We start from the raw sequence: 22,638 nt of genomic DNA on the forward strand, positions 1-22,638 counted from the left end.
GATGGGCCCGCTGTGATGTGAATCAAATAGATGATGAGTCACTTGGGTAGCTGTTATTGCTAGCAGCCGGTAATTCATCACCACAGCCTGCTCAGAATGAGTGGGATTGAGTGGGATCTAAGCTCTTGTACAAATCCACCATGATGCCAGTATCTTGTTCCAAAAAGACGGGATGGGGGTATACTGTGATGCAATAGTACCTCTCATGTTGCATTCATACAGTACTCGTATATGTGTGCTCTCATAATAATACATGCTGTATCCTGTTTGTGATTGTGCTTGTATTTTGTAGATTTTAGGTAGACACCAAGTTCAATCCCATGATAGAGAGGAGGCCATGACAACCAGGTTGTTGAAAGCAGAGAAGGAGAAGTCCAAGGTGAGGGAATTTAGTCTTAAAGAAATAGAAATCCTCTGTGAGTTAGTTATTAAAGTTTGCCATATAAAAGTTCCTACCTCATTTTTCCAGCATCATTTTACTGAAATTAGCTGCTTAGGTAGTTAACATTCAAAGTTTTACCAAGGCACCTAGTATATCAACACTTTTTAGCTGAAAATTAAATTAAAGTTCATAATTAAATTATTTCATAATTGTGCCTTAACTCAAATTGTATACATTCTGAACTTGTAGATTGTATATGCTGCATACCTAATGATATAGTGTAAGAGATCATTCTGAAGCTTCCAAGAGAATCAAACTGCTGACTCCACATTAATTTAACACTTGATTATTTTGTATTGCCCTGACAGTCTTGTTGTTACGCTCTCCTCAGGTGGAGAAGGATCTGGAGAGAGCTAGAAGACTATTAGAACAGTCAGAGGATAGCAGAGAGTCACTTGTTCATCAGGTTTGTTTGTGGATGCTGTACATAAATCCAATATAAACCCTCTGTGTTGTTCATTTTTTCAGTCAGATGTCTTTCTCTTTGTGTCTGCTCACATGGCTGATGATCCCCAGGTGGAGGGCATGCGTGGTGAGCTGTTGAGGACGAGGAATGAGAACACTGAGCTTCAGAGGGCCCGGCTGGAGACTTCTCAGCCCACCGCTCGGCCACATGGCAGCCACACTGACAGGGAGGAGGGAAGAGGTGGACTGCGGGGGCTAGGTACTGAATTTAGGTCTGGACTCTGGAGATGAGGGAAAGGAGCATAAACAGGGCTGAGAGGATTGTGATGTAGGTGAAAGGGACAGGTTAAAAATTGTTATGCCAGCCCTGTAACCCTAGCTGGCAATACATGTGTTTTTTATTAGTTTCTCCTTGAAGAAAAACTTCACACAGTACATATGCATTGCCAACAGCTGGATCAAAATACCCTTTAAAAGTGGGAGACAGGGTGAATGCATGGCAGGGGGAAGGGAGCGGCCTGAGATCAGATACACGGCCAGCAAGGGTTAACGTGGAGTGTTGGTCAGAGGACAGAAAATTGATTGGACTATGGTACAAAAAGAGAAGAGAGAAAGAATGTCAAAGTTATGACCAGAAAAGGGAAGAAAATTGAGAGAAGATTAGAGAAAAGTATAGAAAATCTTACCGTTCTGTGCCTTACTTTATTTTTTATAATGGTATTGATTTTAGGGCATCAGTGGGCCTTAAAAGGCTTGAAAGTGACAGATTATCCTAGGAGTGTCTCAACTTGTATAGTATTTCAATATGCAATAGAGATTTTCAGATGATTTAGATTATAGATTGGATAAAAGATGGTTCATTACTTCATGATAACCTCATTGAATCATCATGAATACTTTGCTTATTGCATCTTTGTTTGTTGATATCATACATGGAGAGTCGTGCATCATTGACTTCTAGTATCACTTTATTTATACTCTGTTCATGTCTATCAACTATTGTTCTGCCCAAAGTGACCAAGTGAAGTGATTGACAGAGAAACATGCATAGCAGGTAAAAAGGTGAAAAAAGAAATTAGGGTAAGGTTAGAAAATAATTCTAAATTCAAATCTGCTTAAATATTTATCTTACTCATAAAATGTTGCCAAGGCTTGATATATTTATTCCTCTTGTTCCCTAATCCATCACTTTCCTAGTCACTGTGTTCTACTTTTCTTCTCTCCACCTGCAGTAATCAGCAGTTTGATTATGTGTGTGCGTGTGTGTGTGCGTGTGCGTGCGTGCGTGTGTGTGTGCGTGCATGTATATGTCTTAGATCGTTCAGACCTAGAAAAAGAAGTGGCAGAGCTGCGAGTCCAGCTGTGCAAGGCCTCCGTCCTGGGTGAGGTTGAAGAACTGAAGAGGGCTTTGGAGCGTAAGGAGAAGGAGAGGGTCCAACTCAGCTTACAGGTGGAGGTGTGTGTATGAGAGAAATTGTGTCACACTGGGTGTTCATATAAAACAACGTGAGCTTGTAACAGCAGTGGTTCAGAGAAGGCATTGCGTGTCTTTCCTCAGTCATCCATTTGGCTGTCTTTGTAGTATGCTCTAAAGAATAAATGGGAAACACTGAGGAGCTCTCAGCTGGAGTGCAAATGAGCACAACACAAGCTTGACTTTGACTTTGCCCATGTTGCCGTCTCCACCCTGAGCAGGGTTATTTCAGTTTGTAGGGTGCCTCTCATCCGTGGTCGCATCCTCCGCCAACTCCATGCCACTTGATCCTCTTAAGATCGTCAGATGAAGTGACAGTTGGAATAGGAGATCAGAAGTCAACCAGCAGTCATTTATCCCTCTCAAACTGGTGCGATGTGTCACTTCCATCACTGTAACAAGACATAAAAAAAAAAAAACTCTAGAAAAACACATCCCCATGCTAAGCGGGGCTAGTCAAGGCTATGCTGGGTATCAATAAAATGTTAGTAGGAATTGCTGCACTTTAAGCTTTGGCACATTGCTCTAATCTCTGATGTTTCTTTCATTGAAAATGCGTTTAAACTGCCACGCTTCCCCTATTGCTGAGTAGGCGTTAAAAGATAAAGTGGGTGTTTGCATGTATCACCTGGGGCGTCTCTTAGGGTTTTTATGTCTAGATCAAAATAGACGTCTGAAATGTTTCATTTTAATGGTAAATGAGCAGAAATGAAGTACGATGAGGAGAATGGCGTGGAAGATTCAATTTTTCAGTCGCTGAATTTATATACAGTCTAATAGGTCTATGACTAATCAGGCTATGACTAATTACCCCTAACTGATTCAGTATAAATACCTAAACGGCACCCGGATAACCTTACCTGCCCTCACTTTAGACTTCAATCAAACTTGAAACTTCAAAGTGATTGAGATTTTTTTGTGGATATGAAGTTAATCCAGTGCAGCTCTCCTCTCCGACTACTTTTCAGACCAACATACCAGATAATCCAATTGTAAGCAGCATGTAAACACAGTCTCAGTCTTCTTTGACCTTTCTGTCTTTGTCTGCTGTCCTCTTCTTTGCTCACCATAACTGCCCTTTACTGTTTATCTTTTCTTATGATCTATCACACTTTTTTTTTTCCTCACTTCCCTTCTTATACATCACCTGTCTTCTTTTACTTTTTTCTGGCATATATTGAATTCTCACCCCTGTATGACCCCCCCCCCCCCCCCCCCCCCCCCCCATTAGCAGTAGTACTCACACAAGTACACTCACATCCTTGACCTTTTCCCTTTTTGTATATACCAGGAATTGTCATCAGACCTGGCCCAGCGGGAGCAACAGCAACAGCGAATGCTGGAACAGTTGAGGGAGATACAGGTATTTTGATTGGTTACTGCAATTCATCAGTGCATTGGTAATTTAAATCAAGGTCTCTAAACAAGGGGTGCTTTTTGTAGTGGTAATTTAAATTATAAACATGCTGTGTTTAAGTGGCTTGTCTGGGCCATAACTCAATACAAAAATGACGCTGTAAAGAACTACAAAACTAAAAGTTGCAATAATGAGATCCTTCAGAGTTAGGCCTGTGAGACATTTTAGGATCCACCACATGCTTAAAAAACACTTTCAGATTCAGATTATGAAGAATGAGTGTACACTTTATTCATAAATTCTCTCATCCTTTCAGAGCCGAGGGCAGGCAGAGAAGAGGGAGACGGAGGCATTACTCCAGGAGAGCACAAGGAACAGAGATGAATTGAAGAACAGGGCCCAGGAGGCTGTGCGCCAGTGGAGGGCAAAGTGCAAGAGACTGCAGAAGGAGCTGGAGGAGACCAGGGCCCAGACTCAATTCCATACTGACAAGGCTTTGCAGGTCAGTTGAGGCTGATGCATTCATTACACAAGTTTTGACACCACCACCTACCTACAGTAGCAGCTGTGACTAAGTAACTGCTGATCTTTATAATGTTGGCTATCTTTCACATAGAAAAAAAAATCTATCTCAACAACTCAGTGGGAATCTAATGGCCTGATCTGCCTTATTCTGTTTTATTTCAAAATATTGCTAATGGAAGGAATGAAGTGTAAACCTAGGAAATGAGCAAAATTATCTCACCGTTTGCTTTAAAAAGGCACTCAACCGATTTTACACGTGAATTTCAGTTAACTTGTTATGAAGAGAACTATTAAGCTTGTGAAAACAGTTGTATAAAGTGGCTGCGGACAGATCTTTCAGAGTTGAAAAACAACTCTGATGAAGTCAACAGGCTTATCTCAGCTTGAGCCTGAGACTTTTTTTAACAGGAAGTCTGCATTACAGACCAGAGGTGTAGGAGGCAGGAGGGACGTAATGAATTATGCTATTGAGTTGAATTGTGGGAAATGTAGTATCCAGTGTTTTTGGAGCTTGACCCTTACAAGAGACTAAAAGTTATGAGGTCTCTGTCTCTTCTCCTTTGGTATTTATTGATTTATGAAAGTGCTGTACCAGACCAGTGCTGTGCCTCATTAAAGCAACATTTTGGATCTAAGTATAAGTCTATATTTATGGTAGATGCAGACTATTAAAACTAAAACCTCTTTAGCGCCAGTGATATTGACAAAAAACTTGCCATTCTCCTGTTTAGAAAATATTAATATGCATTGTGTATGATGTACTTGATGGTCGAAGCCTCTGAAGCCTGCAGGAAAAATGTACAAACACATTGTGTATTGCACATACAGTAACAATATAAAATAAACAAGCTTATGCATTTGATAACAGGCATGCAGAACTGTGCTTGTTATTGTACATTACCTAGAGTTAAACTATCACTATGCCTGTGCCTGCGTAAGCAAACTCAGTTTTTGCACACTTGCAACAGAATCCAGCAAAAGTTATTGACTACGTATCGGTTGGCTCTGTCTGAAACGCTGCTGCTGCTGCTGCTGCTGCTTGCTGAACCAGCAGCGAGGCATCTGGCTGCACTATTCGCTACAACTGAGCCTCTGAATCATCTTTGTTGCATTTTCAAAGCAGCAGACTCTGGCTCGTGCTTAACTGCTTTGACTTTGACAGCATGTTCTAAAAAGTGAAGTAATCAATAATGTCTGTACTATAATGCATTTCTCGAGTTCAGTAGTAGAATGATTTCTGGTGCCACCCCAGGCAGTGAGGATAAAACAAAACTTCTCTCAGCCAAACTCTCCCTTTAGTTGTGCAGCCCACTGATGTCAGAATACATTAGTGGGTGGTGGAAAGTTGCTACAACTGACTAAGTGATGCACAGAATATTGGTACGTATTGTGGAAATTATAGATACGACACCACAAAAATGTGTACTCTGTTACGCTGGTGTTATATGCCAAATGTGTTTAGCAGCTCCTTTGTTTCATTTACATTATGGAGATGTCTTCCATACTACACAAGTTCAGGCCTCTATTCATTCATTCTATTATTTCAGAGAAATAAATTAACACCCTCACATCACCAGGGAAATACAGAAATTGAAATATTTTTCAGGTCCAAGGCCTCCAGTACCTTTCATAGTTGAAATGGGCTGGAAAATCAGCAAAATCGACACCTTTGAATATAATGATTGGGAAGGGGCGATACAAATAGATATCCTTTGCAGTCCATATTTTATGTCACATGATGAGGAAAAAGAAACTTTAAACCCAGCTTTAAAGAAAAATAATGTGAGCAAAATAAATACCCTTAACACACCAGAATAAGTAACGCATATGTGAGAAATGTTAGAGGTTTTATTAATGTTGCTATTTTACCTGAACGAAGCCAATAGGTAGAATACCTGTGCACTGCTCATTTTAATTCATACTTTGTTTTGTCATTTATAGCATAGAGAGCTTAGTATCAAAGTCATATTAAAACTTTGAATAATGTATTTTGAATTAACTTGATAGTAATATAACCAAACATGAAGTCAAGTAGTCTGAGTACCTTTGCATGGTATGTAACAGCGGTTGTGCTTAGTTGAATAATTAACGGCTGACTATTACTGTTAGCTTGAAAGTCACCTCCCAGTGATTTCCATCCCATTTGAGTCACCTCCAAACTCACAGTCAGCAGCCTTGCGCCTCACAGAGAGACAGACAGACAAACTCCCACCTGGCATACTCGACGTGACGCGAATTAATTACAAAATCATTTCTGCCCCCTTAATGAATTAGGGGAGAGAATCAAGTACTCAATTAAATGATTAGGTTCTGAGCTACAGCAAAGACTTTGCAAATTCCAGTCAAAGCCAGAGTATTAGAAGCAATCTGCTTTGAACAGACCTGACCATTGTCCCTTATCGGGGAGCTGAGTGCAAGCGGTTTCCTATCAGTGCAAGAGCTGGTACTGCATATGTTTCTCTCCATCTGTCTCTCTGTCACTCTTTCTCTTGCTCTCATCATTATTGTTAGAGCTCCTCTTTGTACACCATCTTCCTCCTCCTCTTCATTTGTCATTCTTCATTTCCCTGCTCCTCTCCCTCTCCCACCCCTTCTCCCCCACTCTCATGCTCTCTGTTTCTCCCTCCAGGCAGCCAGGGAAAAGGAGAGCTCTCAGGCCCAGCTGAAGGCGCTGAGCCAGCAGACTGAGGCGGCCCACAGGGAGCTCACTGAAATCCTAGGTCGTTTGGCCCAGCGTGAGGAAGAACTCCACCGCAAGGACGTGGAGCTGTCCGAGACCCGCCAGCGCCAGTTGTCACTGGAGCAGGAAATCCGGGAGGTGTGGGGTTGAACATCCAGAAATAGAATTCCTCTTTCAGATATTTTTTCCACCTATAGGACCATAGACTGTGGGTCAGGTTTTCACTGCACAGTGTGCTACTAGAGATTTTTTATTGTTCCTTCATTTTGAATCTGTTGACCTACCTGCAAGCTCATGTCATTCATTCAAATCCAGTTAACTTCAGCTTTTCTAAAATGGATTAAAAATTGATTAGAGGTTGAATCAAATAGTATCACACTGTCACCATGAAGTATACTATTTGGATATTATGTAATAACTTATTTTAAAAGTATTCAGCAAGCCCTGAAGTTTTACTGTTTTGCCATATATCAAAACTCCTTTCCAAAATGCTTGTTTGTTGGTTGCAAGCACATTAGCATTCTTATATAAATCCCGGTGTAACCACAGGCATGGCTGAAATTCAAAGATGAATTTGTCTTGTTCAGATTGAGGTGTTGTTAAAGTGAAAAATGAATGTGTAACACAAACTTAGCTAAAGAGTCATTAAAGAGCTTTCATAAGATCCTAATAGCATTCCTAACCCCAGGTAAGAGAGGCCTCAGCTGCCCTGGAGCAAGAGACTCAGCGTCAGGCCGCCATCCAAGCAAGACTAAGGGAAGAGAACCAGAGGCTGGAGGAACGAGCTGACAGCCATGCCCGTCGTTGTCAAAGAGACCAGGACACACAGGCCGAGCTCCAGGCTGCCCTAAAGCAGATGACCTTAGTCCGTGCCCAGCTAGCTCAGCAGTTAGCTGAGGAGGAGAGCTCCAAGAAGGAGCTCCAGAAGGGCACCTCACAACTGCAGGCTAAGCTGACAGTGGTGCAGGAAGAGCAGGCTGCACTGGGGCAACAGCTGAAGCTTGAGAGAGAGGTGCATCAGAAGGAACTGAACAACATGAAGGCAACAATGGAAGACAGCAGGATAAAGAAGGATCGTGAAGTGCAGGACACGCTGCAGCTCTGCCGTCAGGAGCGAGATGAAATGCAGGCACAACTGAAAGAGGTTAAGGTAGGTCCTTTATAAACATGTATTCATACATAAGTCTTTTTTTCCCTAAGGGAAATGTACAGTTAAAGGAACAGTTTAATTTGCTTTTTTGACTCCAGTTAGATACCATTCTCATGTCTGTACAATAAATGTTACAGCCAGCAGCTGGTAATCTTAGTTTAGGATAAAAACTGGAAACAGCTAGACTGGGTCTGTCCCAAGCTAACAAAACCTGGTACCAGTAATTTCCTAGAGTCTCCACTGGTTGCCTGACAGCTGGTCCTAGCCAAGAAATAGTGTGGCACATCAACACTAGTATTGATATTTGCATCCAACTTGTGGCAAGAAAGTGAATGAGTCTATTTCCAAAAATGTTTTAAACTCACCTAAAGGCCCCTATAAAAAGCTGTGCAGAGATCTGGATAATGTATCAGACACGTGTGCCTTACACTTTTAATTTGTCTTTTGAGATGTCAAGGTCATAAGCCAACCAAAGAAATTTCTTTTCTTCACACCTAGGCATGGATCACAGAGTGCCACACTCTAATTGACATTTAGAGTATCATTGGCACGCACTTCAAATTCAGCACAGGGTAACATGCCTCAACCACAAAACATCTGGCATATTTCCGACTCAGCGAGACACAGACAAAATTCTCATTTAGAGTAATTTTCCTTATTGGCCAGGGCTCTGTCCTCTGAGTGCGGGTGAATCGAGGATAGCTGAGCTCTTAATGGTGTGTGATGCCCCGTGGATCCTCACGGCCATTCCACAGCTCCAAGCGTGAATATTTAAAAACCCTGATATCAGACCTCAGAAGTCTCATCAAGGCAGTGTTAGAGATAGGGGACTCCTCCTGATTTACTCCCGTGTCACCCTACCCCCGTGATGAGTCCTCATGGGTACATTGTTTCTTAAGGGGCATGGTCTTCTCTGATATGGCTGAGTTTAGCCCATTAGCTGCACTGAATGGTATTAATATCTGACATAGCTCATTGTAATGGTGTCATTTCCGAGTGCAGAAAGGACAAGGGCGTTTGCAAGAGTGTTTTTAAGTACTAGCCTAGGGGTGCTGCAGATGTCCCTAAGAAGCCCACCCAATATTCATAGAGCATAGCCAGAAGCCTATATTACAATTTTGATACAGTCAACTGTCAGAAAAAGCTTAAAATATTCTTATTTTCTTGTCCTTGTCCTCTCACTCTTGATTTCTCCTCCACTCTATCTTTCCTCCCACCATCTCTCTCTTTCTTAATCTCTCTCTTACTGCCTCCCTCCAGTTCTAATTTTGCATTTTCCATCTGTTTTTCTCTCCTCACTCCAAGCAGCTCTGTTTTTCCATTTTTTTTTCTTTGTTTGTGTCACTCCTGACACTCCTAGTACTCAGTCATTGTTGTTCATTCCACATTACTGTATCTCGAGCTGTGTGATAATGTGATCACTGTAGATAGAAAGCTTGAATGTCTGAGCTGGATTTTCCTTTGCAAGTCTGAGACATGCATCAAGGATGTAGACAATGATTTCAGAGACTTGGCAATGGTTATCTATCCATCCTCTTGACCCTCTACATGATGTTCTCTGTCTGTGCTGAACAGAATGTCATGTCAGACCATACTGTGAATTCACTCTGTACCTAACAGATGTGACATAACATCTTTTAGAAATTGTTAGGGCCCACTGGCAAATTTGGCATGCTGTATGTATGATGCAGAAAGCAGAACTTATTTGCACTTTTGAAAACTACGTTGCACTTTTTTCTCATATCCCCACTATATTTTAGTGCATGATCACAGAAATACAAACTGCAGCCAGCTTTAAGTTGATATTTTTAGTGCTGACCTTATTATCTTAAGTTACTGCCTTTGTATCATGGCCTTTAACATATCCACTCTCTACTAGGCAGATGCAGTGTCAGACAAAGAGCTGTGTGGGGTGCTGCGCATCAAGTTGGACAGGATGAAGGATGAGTGTGATAAGCTGGCAGCACAGCTGAGCACAAAAGACGAGGCACATGCACTTCTCCACAGAAAGTACCATCTACTCAAACAGGAACTGGATGACAAAGTAAGCCCTCCCTCCTTTGCTGTTTTTCGGACAAAGTGACTAATATCAAATGACATAAAAAAATTCCAATAAATGCAGAGTATCCATTGTCATTGCCAATGTCATTACCAGGACATTGCTTCCTTCCCAACCTTGCATTAAGATCTAGGATATCTGATTAAGGTCATGTGATCATATAAACCTAGGACTGGTTCAAAAGGTTAAGTGGTGCCAAATCAGCACTATTTTTAAAGGGCCTTTATCAATATGTTATTCACCTCTTTGACAGGCCCCTGATAAGCTGTATGGGGCTCTTTGGGGGGATCCATGTATTGATTTGAAATCGGGTGAATGGAGAAAAAAGGGGCATCCATTAATGTAACATGGCCAGTTTATTATTCCAGGGACAGGATAACGATTCACGGTCCCTGGGCAGTGCTGATCAGTTGGTTCCTGTCCCTCGGACCTATCGATTGACTGTGGCCTGGTAGAGATCCTGAAGTATTGACAGTGCTGACCAGAGAAGGAAACTTAACTAGATCTGTTTGTGTGAGAAGAAAGTGAATTGGCTCTCAGATGCTCAAATTTGTGTATTTGTCTTTCTGTGTGTGTATTATTGTGTAAACTTGAATAACTACCCACAGTTGATGTTGTAATAAGCAAACCTGGGTGTGTTTATTTAGTCACCCACAGAAAATCTGCTGTAAATTAATCTTTTTATACTGTCTTGTAAAATCCAAATGACATAACTAAAAGCACTAGAAAGTAGTTGCTAATTTGCATCCACTATACCTCGCTCAGCTGTCTGCTGTCCTCCACAGGTCAGGTCAGGTGATCGGAGACATGCTTTGGAGTCAAAGCTGGAGGAGAAGGTGCTGCGGATGGAAACAGAGCAAGAGGCAATCTTTACCTCCATGGGTGAGGAGCTAGACGCAGCCTGCCGCAGCCTTGCTAGGAATGGTGAAGATAAATTACAGGTATTTAATTTCATTACATTATATTTGTTGTATTTTGTCCTATTTTATTTTGTTTGTTGTTTGTGTATTTTAAAGCTGCATGTAACGTTTCTTTGGCCACTCTGGGGCATAAAACCTGCAAAACAAGGTCACAGAAACACAACACTGATATACCATCGCTTGTTAATGAACATGTAAGCAAACAATTGCATATTTACACAATCAGCAGACACAGAGCAACATGAGCAGGAGTTGTCAGATACTGGTCCAGTATTGACTTGCTGTTTAACTGAAACAGCCCACCAACTCCTGAAAAAACTAGCTGCATCTTTAGTTTACTAAATGGTCAACTTTCCAAAGTAGAGCCTTGATTATTTCAGCTATTTCTTGGTCTGTTCTGGGCTTACCCAACCAGTCTTGGCTAAAGAGCATTAATAGTTTCTATCTATACAACCTTCGTCTGAGCACACATATGCATGCACTCTCATCAGAGAATGTTTATCTTATACTGTGTGCTGAGATGAAGGCTGCATGAGCTGGAGGCTTGTATTGATGATTAAAAATATTTTCATCTTAGAGGGTGAATTCGTTTGTTCTTCTACTAGAGTAAAGATTAAATTGTTCAAGAAGGAAAAAATCAGATGGACATGATTGTTTCTTACCGTATGTTCATAAAACTGTCTCTTGTCTGTTTCTGTTTGTACAAACATACAGAATTACCCTTCATTTGTATTACAATTAACAAAGTGATCTGGCCCCTAGTATGAGAAATGCTATGCTATCTAGAGTTGTTAAGCTTCCTGTAAATGTAAATCTTTTTATACTAAGTTCACACTACATGATTTGAGCCCTGATTTTCCACTCGCCAACCGTTTTTGGAGATCACTGAGAAAAGCCCCAAATCAAAAGCAAATTGGCATTCACTCTGCGCTGGCAAATTGGTGATTGATCAACATTCAATATTGTCATTATTATTATTATTGAAATTGACAGATTATGAAAAAGAGATCTAAACTTCAATAAGGCTACCCGATTAAATAAAGTTCATAATAAAATTCCTATAATGCACAATAAAGTTTCTATGGTGCCTACTGACAGACAGTTTTATGCATGTTGCCTATTGGAAATACCAACATGTTCATACACTAATAAACACATTGTACACACACTCACTTCCCCTAACATGTTTGAAGCTGGTTTTCCTCTGGTGCTCCAGGCTAATGAACCCTGGCAGCTCTTATCTGCTCTTATAGATTTCCCAATCGGCTCCAGCAGTGCAACAGCCAGACATGCGAGCCAACGCCTCTCCTCATCCGTAATCTGTCATGTTGAAAAGAAGTCAAACTCGCTAGTGATTGGCTTAATGAGGGGAATCATTAACAGTTAAGGGGTGTATTAGGTTTCAGTTACCTTGTGATACTCTCCTTCCTTATTTCTCTTTAGAGGAATTAATTCAAGAGGTTTTAGGACAGTATAGCGCTAGTTGAAAGTTAAAGAAAAAAGAGAAACAGTACACTGTCATACATGAGATTACCACTGGGAATTTACTGCTGTCTTAATTAAAGTAACTAAATGCAAAAACTAATCAACAAGATAAACCGTTGACCTCACCTCTTGAACCCACTTGACTCTCATTTGTGACCTACTTCCTGTACACATCTTTTGTCTCTTCCGAGCACAGCTGGCTCAAGTGAATGCACAAAATGTAACGGCAGTTCTGTGTTTGAATTAAGTCTGGGACATTTGTCATTTTATCCTGTTTCTCCTCTGACTTTCCTGTCTCCCTTCACTTTAAACCATTTGATGAGGAGAAATGCCCCAGTGAAAATATCTATAAAAACATCCTCCTGTGTCCTTTACACTTGCGGTTAGTTGTAAAATCTCTGCTTTTTGCTTCTCTCTAAACTTTGCTATCTTCACCATTCTCTCAGCGGGAGGTGAAACAAACAAACTGTAACCAAAGACGCGCCGTCACAGATTTACTCGCGTTCTGAAAGAGATATAAAAACCATGCAGTCACACATTTAAATTAGCAATGGCAGACACTTGGATTCCACGGCAGTGCTGCTGACAAAATAGTGGCATTTCTTTCACTTCAGCCCCACAGACAACACTTTCAACTCCCAGCCTACTTGTTCAGTTTTTCTGCAGTTTCACCTCCTTTTTGTCTGCCACCGCGCCGAGCTGCCTTTGATGGTTCAGGAAAGAGTAAAGAGAGAGAAGAGCGAGAGGCATACAGGCGTGTTTTATCCTCCCACGCAGTCACACACTCTTCCATGTGGTTGTACACTCCCAGAGATGGGGACCTCTGCACAGCAGCACTCCATTGCTGTACTTTGAGCTGCCGTGGCAACAACTTGGGAAATTTGTTTTGCTTGGATCTGGATTTGAGTGACAGGTTGAACAGAGCCGTGTGCCGTGAAGATGTTGTCTGCCATGGCACAGGACAGAAATGGTCAAAAGAAAATCCTGCAGTGTGCCTTTCCATGTCAGTTGATTATGCATAAAAAACCTCGCTACAAGTGTGTGCTTAAAAAAAACGATTGTACTTTTTTGTCAACTTTGTTCATGGCTGTGAGTGAATATGTTGCGTCTTTTTACACCTATGTTGCAGGAGGGGAGTTAGGTTTTTCTCCGTCTGTTTGTGTATCAGCAGCGAGGCATGAGGTTTCTCTATGAATGGATTTGCACAAAAACATTTTGGAAAGGTTGATCAAGGGGCAAAGAGGCAATGTGTGTTACTTCTTTCCAATACGCATGTAATGTCAAAACAGATCTGTGTCAACACTGTTTTGCCATGCTAGTTAGCTGCTGTCCATTGGTCCTACTGTGAAAGTATTTTTTCTTTTTTATCACTTTCGGTGATCTACTGACTTCCTGTAATGCCACGAACAGGGCAGAGTTTTCACTTTGTCTGTGAAATGCCTCAACATGATACCATCCTTACTTGATGGATTGGCAGAGGATTTTGTTCCCAGATGATGAATCCTAATGAGTTTTGGTGATCCCCTTTGTATTCCTCTAGTGCCATCATGACATTTGTTATTTTGAGTGAAATGTCTTGATAACTATCAGATGGAATGTCATTAAATTTGGTACAGACATTCATTTTTATGTTTGGATGAATTTGGTGATCTCTTTTCCATCTAACCTCACGTCACATGTCAGTCATGTTTCAGTGCTACCTGAAGTAATATACCCCCATCGTCAAAGCCCCTTTCGTTGTTATAACACAGGGCTGTTTTCAGACTGAATGCCCTCTTAGTTTTGTTTGAGCCATCTGTAAACACAGAAAAAGACAAACCCCCATAATTAGCAATATCAGACAACAGAAAGACGTAGGAAAACTTCGTCCTGTTTCAGATAAAATAGTCTCTTCGGGGTATCGTGTAGACAGAGTGGTTAAGATGCATAATGTATAACCACAATATTCTTTGTTGGGTGTCATATGTCTTTCTCCATACTTTGTCTCAGCACTATCACTGTCTAATAGGAAAAAAAAGATAACCTGCCATTCAATTTATTTTTAAAATTTAGAGCAGTGGTTAAAGTGCAGCCCTAATGGCCACAGAACAGACAGACTGGATTGGTTACCTGAAGTTATGATAACCAACCAAGATACTTGAAAGTGGTCAGGATAGCTAACATTTCATTTCAGGTATTGGCATGCACATGTGTTCACCTCTTTGTTTCAAACAAGCAGGTACTGAGAAGCGTAGAAGAGATTTTTAACCTTTGGGGAAAATTCGACATGTTGAGCTGGAAAATCTCAACAGCTGTATAGCTTCAGTAGAGGTGTGCTCTCAACTTGTTGAGCGTCATCTAGTTATGTGACTGTTTATCTGTCTGTCTGTGAGTGTCTTTTTTCTTAAGTGTGTGTGTGTGTGTGTGTGTGTGTGTGTCAGCAGTCATTAGGAGTTGGAAGACAGTCAGTTTGTATTGTTGATGCTGACAAGCTTGTCTGGAAAGGATGGAACCTACTCCCCGAGCTCATTTTTATGACACACACACACACACACAACCTCTGTGTGCAGGTGTGTGTGTCTACGTGCAACAGTGTGTGTAGTGTCAGACTGTTTAACACATACACATGCCAATTTAAACTGGCAGAAGTCGTTCTTCACAAAAGTTCAAGGTTTAACAGGAGTCTGTTCTTCTGATTGTTATCCTGTTGTTTGTGCATCCACATTTTCAGTCACTATTTCTGCTTTTTCTCCTACAATGTCTCTTATATATTTAGACAACCTACATCCATGAAATCCTGTTTAGAAATTCTCTTACATTTGCACTCCTTTGCAGTGTAGACTTTTTTTAAGAACAGAATTTTGTATAGCGTGCTACAAAGTCAGAAAAGCTCACATTTGCATTAATCTCTCTCTGTTCTGTTTTAACAGGCGATCTCACAGAAACCTGGATTAGTAAAAGACCCTCATCGTTGGCTAGCCGAAACAAAGGTATGATCATTACATGCAGTAGTGCTGCCTTCCATGCAAAGGATTTCTCTAAATAATCAATTGTTTAATTGATTAAATAACAGTATTACCATGAAGATAACGCTCATTCACATAATATAATATAGAAGATTAATGAAAGACAACAACAGCATAAAATATATGTAATCAATGATTTGGTCTTTGTAAAATATTTCATACTGTAGTGTAACCTCTCAGAAAAAAGATGATTCATTGTTGAGGAAACCACTTTGAGCAGCTGAGCACTGATGTGTGATGAGAGTCTGCAGGGATCACAATGAAACTCTGATGTTGAGGGATTTTTAACAGAATGCCTTTCCATAATAATCATAAGGGTATGGCACCTGGCTTCTCTCTAAGAGAAATCAGTCCCTATTTAGTATTGCAGTGATGCACTGTACAAAAGAAACATGTAATTATGGCTGTGGCAGTGATGCATGATACTGTGTTAAAATGTGTTTGCACAATTCATAATGTTTATCACCATAATGTATATCTCCTGTCAGAAATGCTTTCAGCGTACTGTGCATTTACAAAAATAAAACAGTGGAGAACAAGAGAGATAATTAGCTACCTTGTTAGGAGTTTTTATGTTAGTAAAATCTAGGCATGATTTACAGGCTTACAGAGCACAGTTAGAAAACCCATTTAACCAATAATTTTCCTTGGCCGTAACAATCTGTTATATGAAACATTGTAAATTGATTTACATCCCCTGTTGTATTGACGGTGTGCTTCATATTAATTTGTCTTTCTGGGCCACTGCATTTTCTCAGAGCTTTTATCACACTCATTGTGTCTGGGCTCCTCAAAATACTCAAAATGACAGAATACTGATAGACTTAATGTTGTGTGTACATTTAAGATGAGATTTCAAGAGAATCATGAACTTGTAGCTTGGACAGTGCTGCAGACTTTTAAATAGAAGGGGATTTTTTTTGAGAGGATTTTACCTTAAAGGGAAAACAGAATTCCCTTGTGATATTCTTATATCTGACAGGGGACTTAATTAAGTTCCTATGTGAGGTCTTTTCCATTGATTAGTGTGCAGTCTTCTGCATGAGAAAACCAATGGGAGCACTATATATGAGGAAAATTATTTTTATTATCAGATGGGCCTGGAATGCAGGGTCTCGAGGTGGACTTAAATCAGCGACTTCCCCTTCCCAATACGCTGAGTCTCTTAATGTCTCCAATTAAACCTTAGAATATAAGAACCTATCCAAACCCATCCCACTACACCTCTATCTAAGTACATTCTGTGCTGATCTTATAATTATTTAACCAACCAGACAAAGCTACGCTGGCTGTGTGAGGAGGTGCGGGAGCGTGACACAAGAGAACAGCGCCTGAGGAAGCAGCATCAGCAAACCAGGGATCAGTTGAAGGCCCTCAGGCAGAGCCGGGACTCAGAACAGGCCGCTCTCCTGCAGCGCCTGGACCAGCAGGAGAAGCTTCTGCACTCCCTGAGCACTGAAAAGAAAGGTATACAAACAGTATTTAATTAAAAACAATTCATGTTGATTTCATATGCAATTAGGAAGCACGTGAGAATGTAGTGTAGTTTTTTTTTTTTTTTTTTCATCACTCAAACTGGTACCATCGTCATCAAAGCATGGCAGTGAGTCACATACCCACGCTTTATAAAATTTGTCACAAGGCAGCATCATATGAGTCTAATCAGGCTCTGTGTTCTTTATTAGGCAGCTAATAACTTGCCAGAAAAACATTGGACAAGAAATCCTTTGGTCATCCACATCTGAATTTATGAATATTTACTATAGCAAGCTCTTAATGAAAATGTAGTCGTTCTTTGACAGTTTTTTTTTTGTTTTTGTTTTTTTATGGATACAGCCGAGTCATATGCTGACTTCTTGTTTTCTTCCTCTCTCATTTACATTTAATCACACTGTCATTAAGAGCAGTAACTAATTCAATGCCTTCATATAAGTGAAGTGGTTTTGTGTGCTGTTGTAAAGGATGCTCGTGGAAATGGTTGTCTGTGCATTGTGTTTTAGTCCGTGCACGCGGGTCGGTCTGTTTACGATTACAAATGTTTGAAAAAGCATCTTAATGTGTGTGAACTTTGAGACTTCTATGAAAAATGGGCTTGTTTTTCTTGTCCAGACTCGCATTTCTGACTGAATTTCTTTTAATGAGCTGTAAGCCAGAGGAAGAACAACTTGTTTTTAGTGCTTTGGCTGAACAATACAGGGAAATGGGCCTAATTTGTGTTCCATTAAGAGAGAGAAAGAGAGTTAAAAGACACACCGAGACCATAGAGGGAGTCATAGTTAGAGGGGAGATGGAAGACCTGTACAGAGAGACAAACAATTGTCCATTATTTCACTGTGTGTTTTTGGCTATAGAGGTAAAACATACAGATAAGCAATCTAATGATACAGCCTCACCTCCATACCCCTTTCTGACACACAGTTCACTCTGTCTTTGGACCCAATCAGCCATTTGACAACCTTGTCTGTCTTCTCTGCAGGCAGAAGCACTGATATGGTCTCCTTAGTAATTAGACCCAAGAATGATCTGTAAGTCACAACAGCTACAAGATCTGGTTGTTTGTATTGAAGGTGCAGGAATTAAGATTTTATCGTCTGTGTTTTGAATATGGCTTCTCAGTTAAGTGGCTGCTCAGTGATTCTGTTGTTGTGTTATTGGAGAGCAACACAAGATTTAAGCATCCCTACCACGCATGAATATGAGCAGCGATGACATGATGCATTTTCAACAAAACACTCAACAATGCAGTGTGGCAAATAAGTTTACCCTTCCCCATCACAGCTGTTTATTCTCAGTTCTGCTGTATTATATTATCAAACTGGGAATTGTATTCTTTAGAGATGTAATTTTCTTATACCCACTTTTCTGCTTATCTTAGTAGATTTGCTGTTAATGCCTGCAGTCTGCAGAACCCTGTGTGACCTACTGTAATTGTCTCAGTGAATTATTAGTGTCAGATTAACGTTGCAGTCTGTGTATTTGACTTGTGCAGCACTCTCTATGGGCCTTTCCTTTTCAAACAAGTCTACACTGCGTGAGTAGATAATAAGTTCTAGTACTACAGGACCTAGGTTTTACAGTCAGTACGATGGGTGAGTCAGAGAACAGCACTTTGGCAGCAACAGACTAACACTACCATGACTCTTCTGCTGACTTCAAGGTACATTATAAAAGGTGAGCCAAAAGCAAAGGTTTGAGAAACTGGAGGTTTATTCCATAGCCAGAAATTGTTTATGGCTTTTCTTTTGGCAAGTATTTCTGTCAAGTGGGTTGACCTGTGTTGTAAGATATTTGTTTACATGCACATATTCTTGAGGAGGAGGAGGAAATTCAGTCATCCCCAGGTAACTGGATATTGAATGTGGGAACACGTTAGGAGACAGAGGGCAAACTAAAGAGTACGTCTAGTAATATGTTTGCAGAGGTATTTATAGACTGTTAGACCTTATGCTTTCAGAAAAGTGAGATCATGTCATTACTGTGTACAGATATGTGTCAGTGAAGGGCTTCTCACACTATAATGGAGGTGTCTTTGATGTTCAACTCTCATGTTGACTCTCTGAGTCACATTTGAATCCATTATAAATGATGCAACTGTTTTTTAAAACAATAGATTAATCCAAATCCCCAACACACAAGTTGCACAATTATTTAGTTATTAGTCACTGGAAAAAAATAATACTTCATGATGATATTTCACAAAGACGAATTGAAATTAAAACATTTCTTTCTTTAATTATTCAAACAGTGTTTTGCTACCATTTCATTAAAACAGATGCACAAAGCTTCCTCTGCTCAGCGTAATGCCAAGCTGAGTAAAATTGGGTAAATATTGTGGCATTTGCTTAATAAAACTTGCTAAATTAATTCGGAGATATTCCTCTAAAACAACATCTCATTAAGCAAACAACCAGTGATTGTAATTAAAAACAATTTGTTGCTGCAGTCAACAATAGACAGAAGAAGAGTTTCTTCTTTCCCCTACCTGTCTGGGTAAAAAAATAATCCACTGGCAGCAAACTGTGCTGGAAAGAGTCAAACATATAGAGATAAGTAGCATTTATCACATGACCAAAACACAATTAATTAATAATGAAAGAATAATCCTAACTGGTGTGCTGGGACGTTAAATTTCTGGGTCCTGCTTTTCCATAACTCATTGATGAAAAACTGATCGTTATTGTTGTGGTGTTATACAGATGTCAAGTATGTTACGATTGAATAGCTCTGCATGAACAAAGAAATTTAATCCTTCATAACATTTTCATTTTTAACAATAGGATGGGTAAATGTACTGTAGAAGAAAACAGCTGTTTAGCGTGAAACTATTATTATACTACTGCTTGGTCCCCATCACTATTCTCTAAAACCCAAGGTTATGTGTTGAAATTGCTGTTTGTCTGACCAACACTCCAAAACACAAATCTGTCACTTTACTTTCTTTACCAATCTCACTTAGGACAAAGAAAGTTCTCACATTTGAGAAGCTGGAACAAGGAAATGTTTGACATTTTACTAGAAAAATTATCCAAATAATTCTTGACTGACTGACTGTTGGACTAATCATGTACCTTCTACAGTTGCTTTATATTACACTTGCATATGAACATTAAAAGTATACATGAGACCTGCCATAGATGGAGCATATTGTCATAAAATAAACCAAGGATTAAATTGTATCTGGCTTAATACAGCCAGTCCTGATGATTTAAGATATGCATAGTTTCACACAGATATCATTACTTTCAGATTGGGCTGGAAAGTCTCTGATGCTTCTTAACTCAATTCATCAACAGCAAACTCTTGTCTTACACAGTTTTCTCATTTCAGAGCTGTTGGAGAGGAGTCGCAGGAAGGAGGAAGAAATGAGGAGCCTTCAGGTCAGCATTATGTCTTTATTAATCCATATCTGTTTGCATCCATTAACCTGCACTCTAGATGGTAGATTTTATTATCTAGCTGGCCTGATTTCAGATGTATGTTGCCAAAAAGAGACAGCTTGTACAGTTTTTGTTTATACACCATTTTGGCTTCAATGTATTTGTTCCTTTTTGCATATCAGTTGGGTTGGTTTTGAGTAACCGCTGGGCTTCAGTCATCCGAGTCCTGTGATGCAGTGTTACAAACATTAGTACACAGCCATGGGCCTGACAGACTCCTTGCAGCCTTGCTTGAACAACTAGCTAATTACTGCAGACACAAGGCCTTGGAGTTTAAAAGCCACCAGAGGCCTTGTCTCTGTCTTTCAGTACTGCAGCATCTACACTTGGCAGGCCACCAACTCACCTAGTCTGTAGTGGACTGGCCCCCAGCGCCTCACTGGCCCTTTACTCACCATTAAACAGCGTCACACATACGCACGCACACACACTAAAATGTCTGCTAAGCAATCGTTTCCAAATATGTGTCTGTGTCTGTGTGAGCTTGTGTGTGTGTGTGTGTGTTGGATAGCAGGGTCCCATCTGTGGCTGCATGATGGCACCTGCCAGAGCTCGTGTGCAATTAATCAGCCCTCTCAGACCCAGCCGAGCTTTTAATTATGAAGGATGAGGAGAGAGAGATGTAGTGAGGAAAGACAGATAGGGTGAGGGATGTAGACGAGTTAAAAAAAAAAGTAGTTGGATGGGGGTGGGCTGATGAAAAGAAAGTACCCTTGTTACAAACCATCAACACATTACAGGCAGAAAGGGAGAGGCAGCTGGTTGTGTGTGTGGGGGGGGGGCAGGTGTGTGTTTGAGTGGCAGATAAGAGGCATAGCATCACTTATGCATCGTTAGAGAGGGAACATCAGTCAGGAGCTGGATGAACGGCGAGAGCGGTTTTGTCTTTGTGTGTGCATGTGTGTCAGTGTGTGTGATAAGAAGCCTGTTGTGTGCTACAGACTCTCCCTAGCCTCTGCATTTCCTTCCCTTGTTACCCATTCGTTGGAACACTCTATTCCTCTCTTCTGTCACTTTTCTCCCACACACATGTTCTGAGTTTCTCTCTGCTAATCCACCATTTTGAGCTCTCACTGTCTTGCAACATTTTCTGGCTCATTTTGTTAGTTTAAACCTGACTTTAGCATCAGTTCTTACTTTACTTCTGTATTCATATAAAGTAATGTTGCTATGTTTGTTTGTATTTACAGGACCGTGTTTTGGATCTAGAGACGGTAAGTTCTCATTGCTTCAATCAAAATAATGAATATTGTTTAAAGAAAATTTCTTTGTATATTCTGGTTTGGAAAATTGGGAGTTTTGAAGTGTGTCTGTGTGTGTCCTGAAATTGTTAAATTCAAAGTCATGTTGACTTTCAGCATGATTCGATGCAGTCGTATAGGCAGGTTCACCTAGCAGCAAACATCGGGAACACATACCACAGGCTTGGAAATTATAGCTTTAGTCAAGACTCAGACCTGTGTTAATCATCATAAGTCTTGCTGACAGGGTTAAGAAAGGAGCTGTACTGACAACACAGTATTGACCTCATCATCCAAACTGTTAACGTCCACCACTAACATCCTTAATCAGTGATTAGATGTCAGGCCCTAAATTACTTAGCACTGCTGAAAGGTTATATTGACCCAAGCTCTTTTTACTCTTGTAGTAGTGTAAATGAAGCTGTCAAACACATGCTGTCCATCCATCACAATTATACAGCACGCTTGACCACTTCAACCTTTAATTAGCCATTGTGAGAAAGAAGAGGAAATACCTCACACCACCATCAAGTCAAATCATGTCTGCTTACCACAACAACACAACAGCAGCAGGATGCATCGACCCATCCTATACTCAGCCTGGGTGGTAGGGATCATCCAGCGAGTCTTACTTGTATGCCAGTGTGTCATTCAGTGTAGCAATCAGCGTGATGCCTTGTAACAACCAGTTCTTTTGATGCTTAAATGTTCCACCTGAATGTGAAGGGGGAAGGCTTTTGAAACATACAGTGGAGAGATGAATAGAATGGAGTGTGGCTTGAGTAGTTACTTAATCAAAGAGCGTGCCAAGTGTGTTGTAACAAAAGTCCTCAATTAGCCTTTTAATTGACCAGACGGTATGACATCAACATTTGTTACTGTGTAGGCTCGAGCACATTCATACCACAGCAGCTGTGGAGAAAATATTTGAATTGGAGCCGGATAGACTGGATTCCCA

The 22,638-nt window shown here is 40.5% G+C and overlaps 1 protein-coding gene across 1 annotated transcript in view; it reads left to right on the top strand.

Moving 5' to 3' along the window:
* Positions 1-22,638, top strand: part of cep128 (centrosomal protein 128) — a 35,463-nt gene that overhangs the window by 6,205 nt on the left and 6,620 nt on the right. The window contains exons 8-22 of the mRNA XM_022770241.1: positions 293-379; positions 774-848; positions 959-1,106; positions 2,164-2,303; positions 3,613-3,684; positions 3,995-4,184; positions 6,837-7,021; positions 7,572-7,959; positions 8,002-8,033; positions 9,913-10,077; positions 10,878-11,033; positions 15,407-15,466; positions 16,777-16,969; positions 20,330-20,379; positions 21,630-21,653. Coding sequence (XP_022625962.1) covers positions 293-379; positions 774-848; positions 959-1,106; positions 2,164-2,303; positions 3,613-3,684; positions 3,995-4,184; positions 6,837-7,021; positions 7,572-7,959; positions 8,002-8,033; positions 9,913-10,077; positions 10,878-11,033; positions 15,407-15,466; positions 16,777-16,969; positions 20,330-20,379; positions 21,630-21,653 — 1,965 coding nt within the window. The remainder of the gene's footprint in view (positions 1-292; positions 380-773; positions 849-958; positions 1,107-2,163; positions 2,304-3,612; positions 3,685-3,994; positions 4,185-6,836; positions 7,022-7,571; positions 7,960-8,001; positions 8,034-9,912; positions 10,078-10,877; positions 11,034-15,406; positions 15,467-16,776; positions 16,970-20,329; positions 20,380-21,629; positions 21,654-22,638) is intronic.

The sequence above is a fragment of the Seriola dumerili genome, unplaced genomic scaffold, assembly GCF_002260705.1.
Source record: "Seriola dumerili isolate Sdu_G_001 unplaced genomic scaffold, Sdu_1.0 BDQW01000025.1, whole genome shotgun sequence".
NCBI lineage: Eukaryota > Metazoa > Chordata > Actinopteri > Carangiformes > Carangidae > Seriola > Seriola dumerili.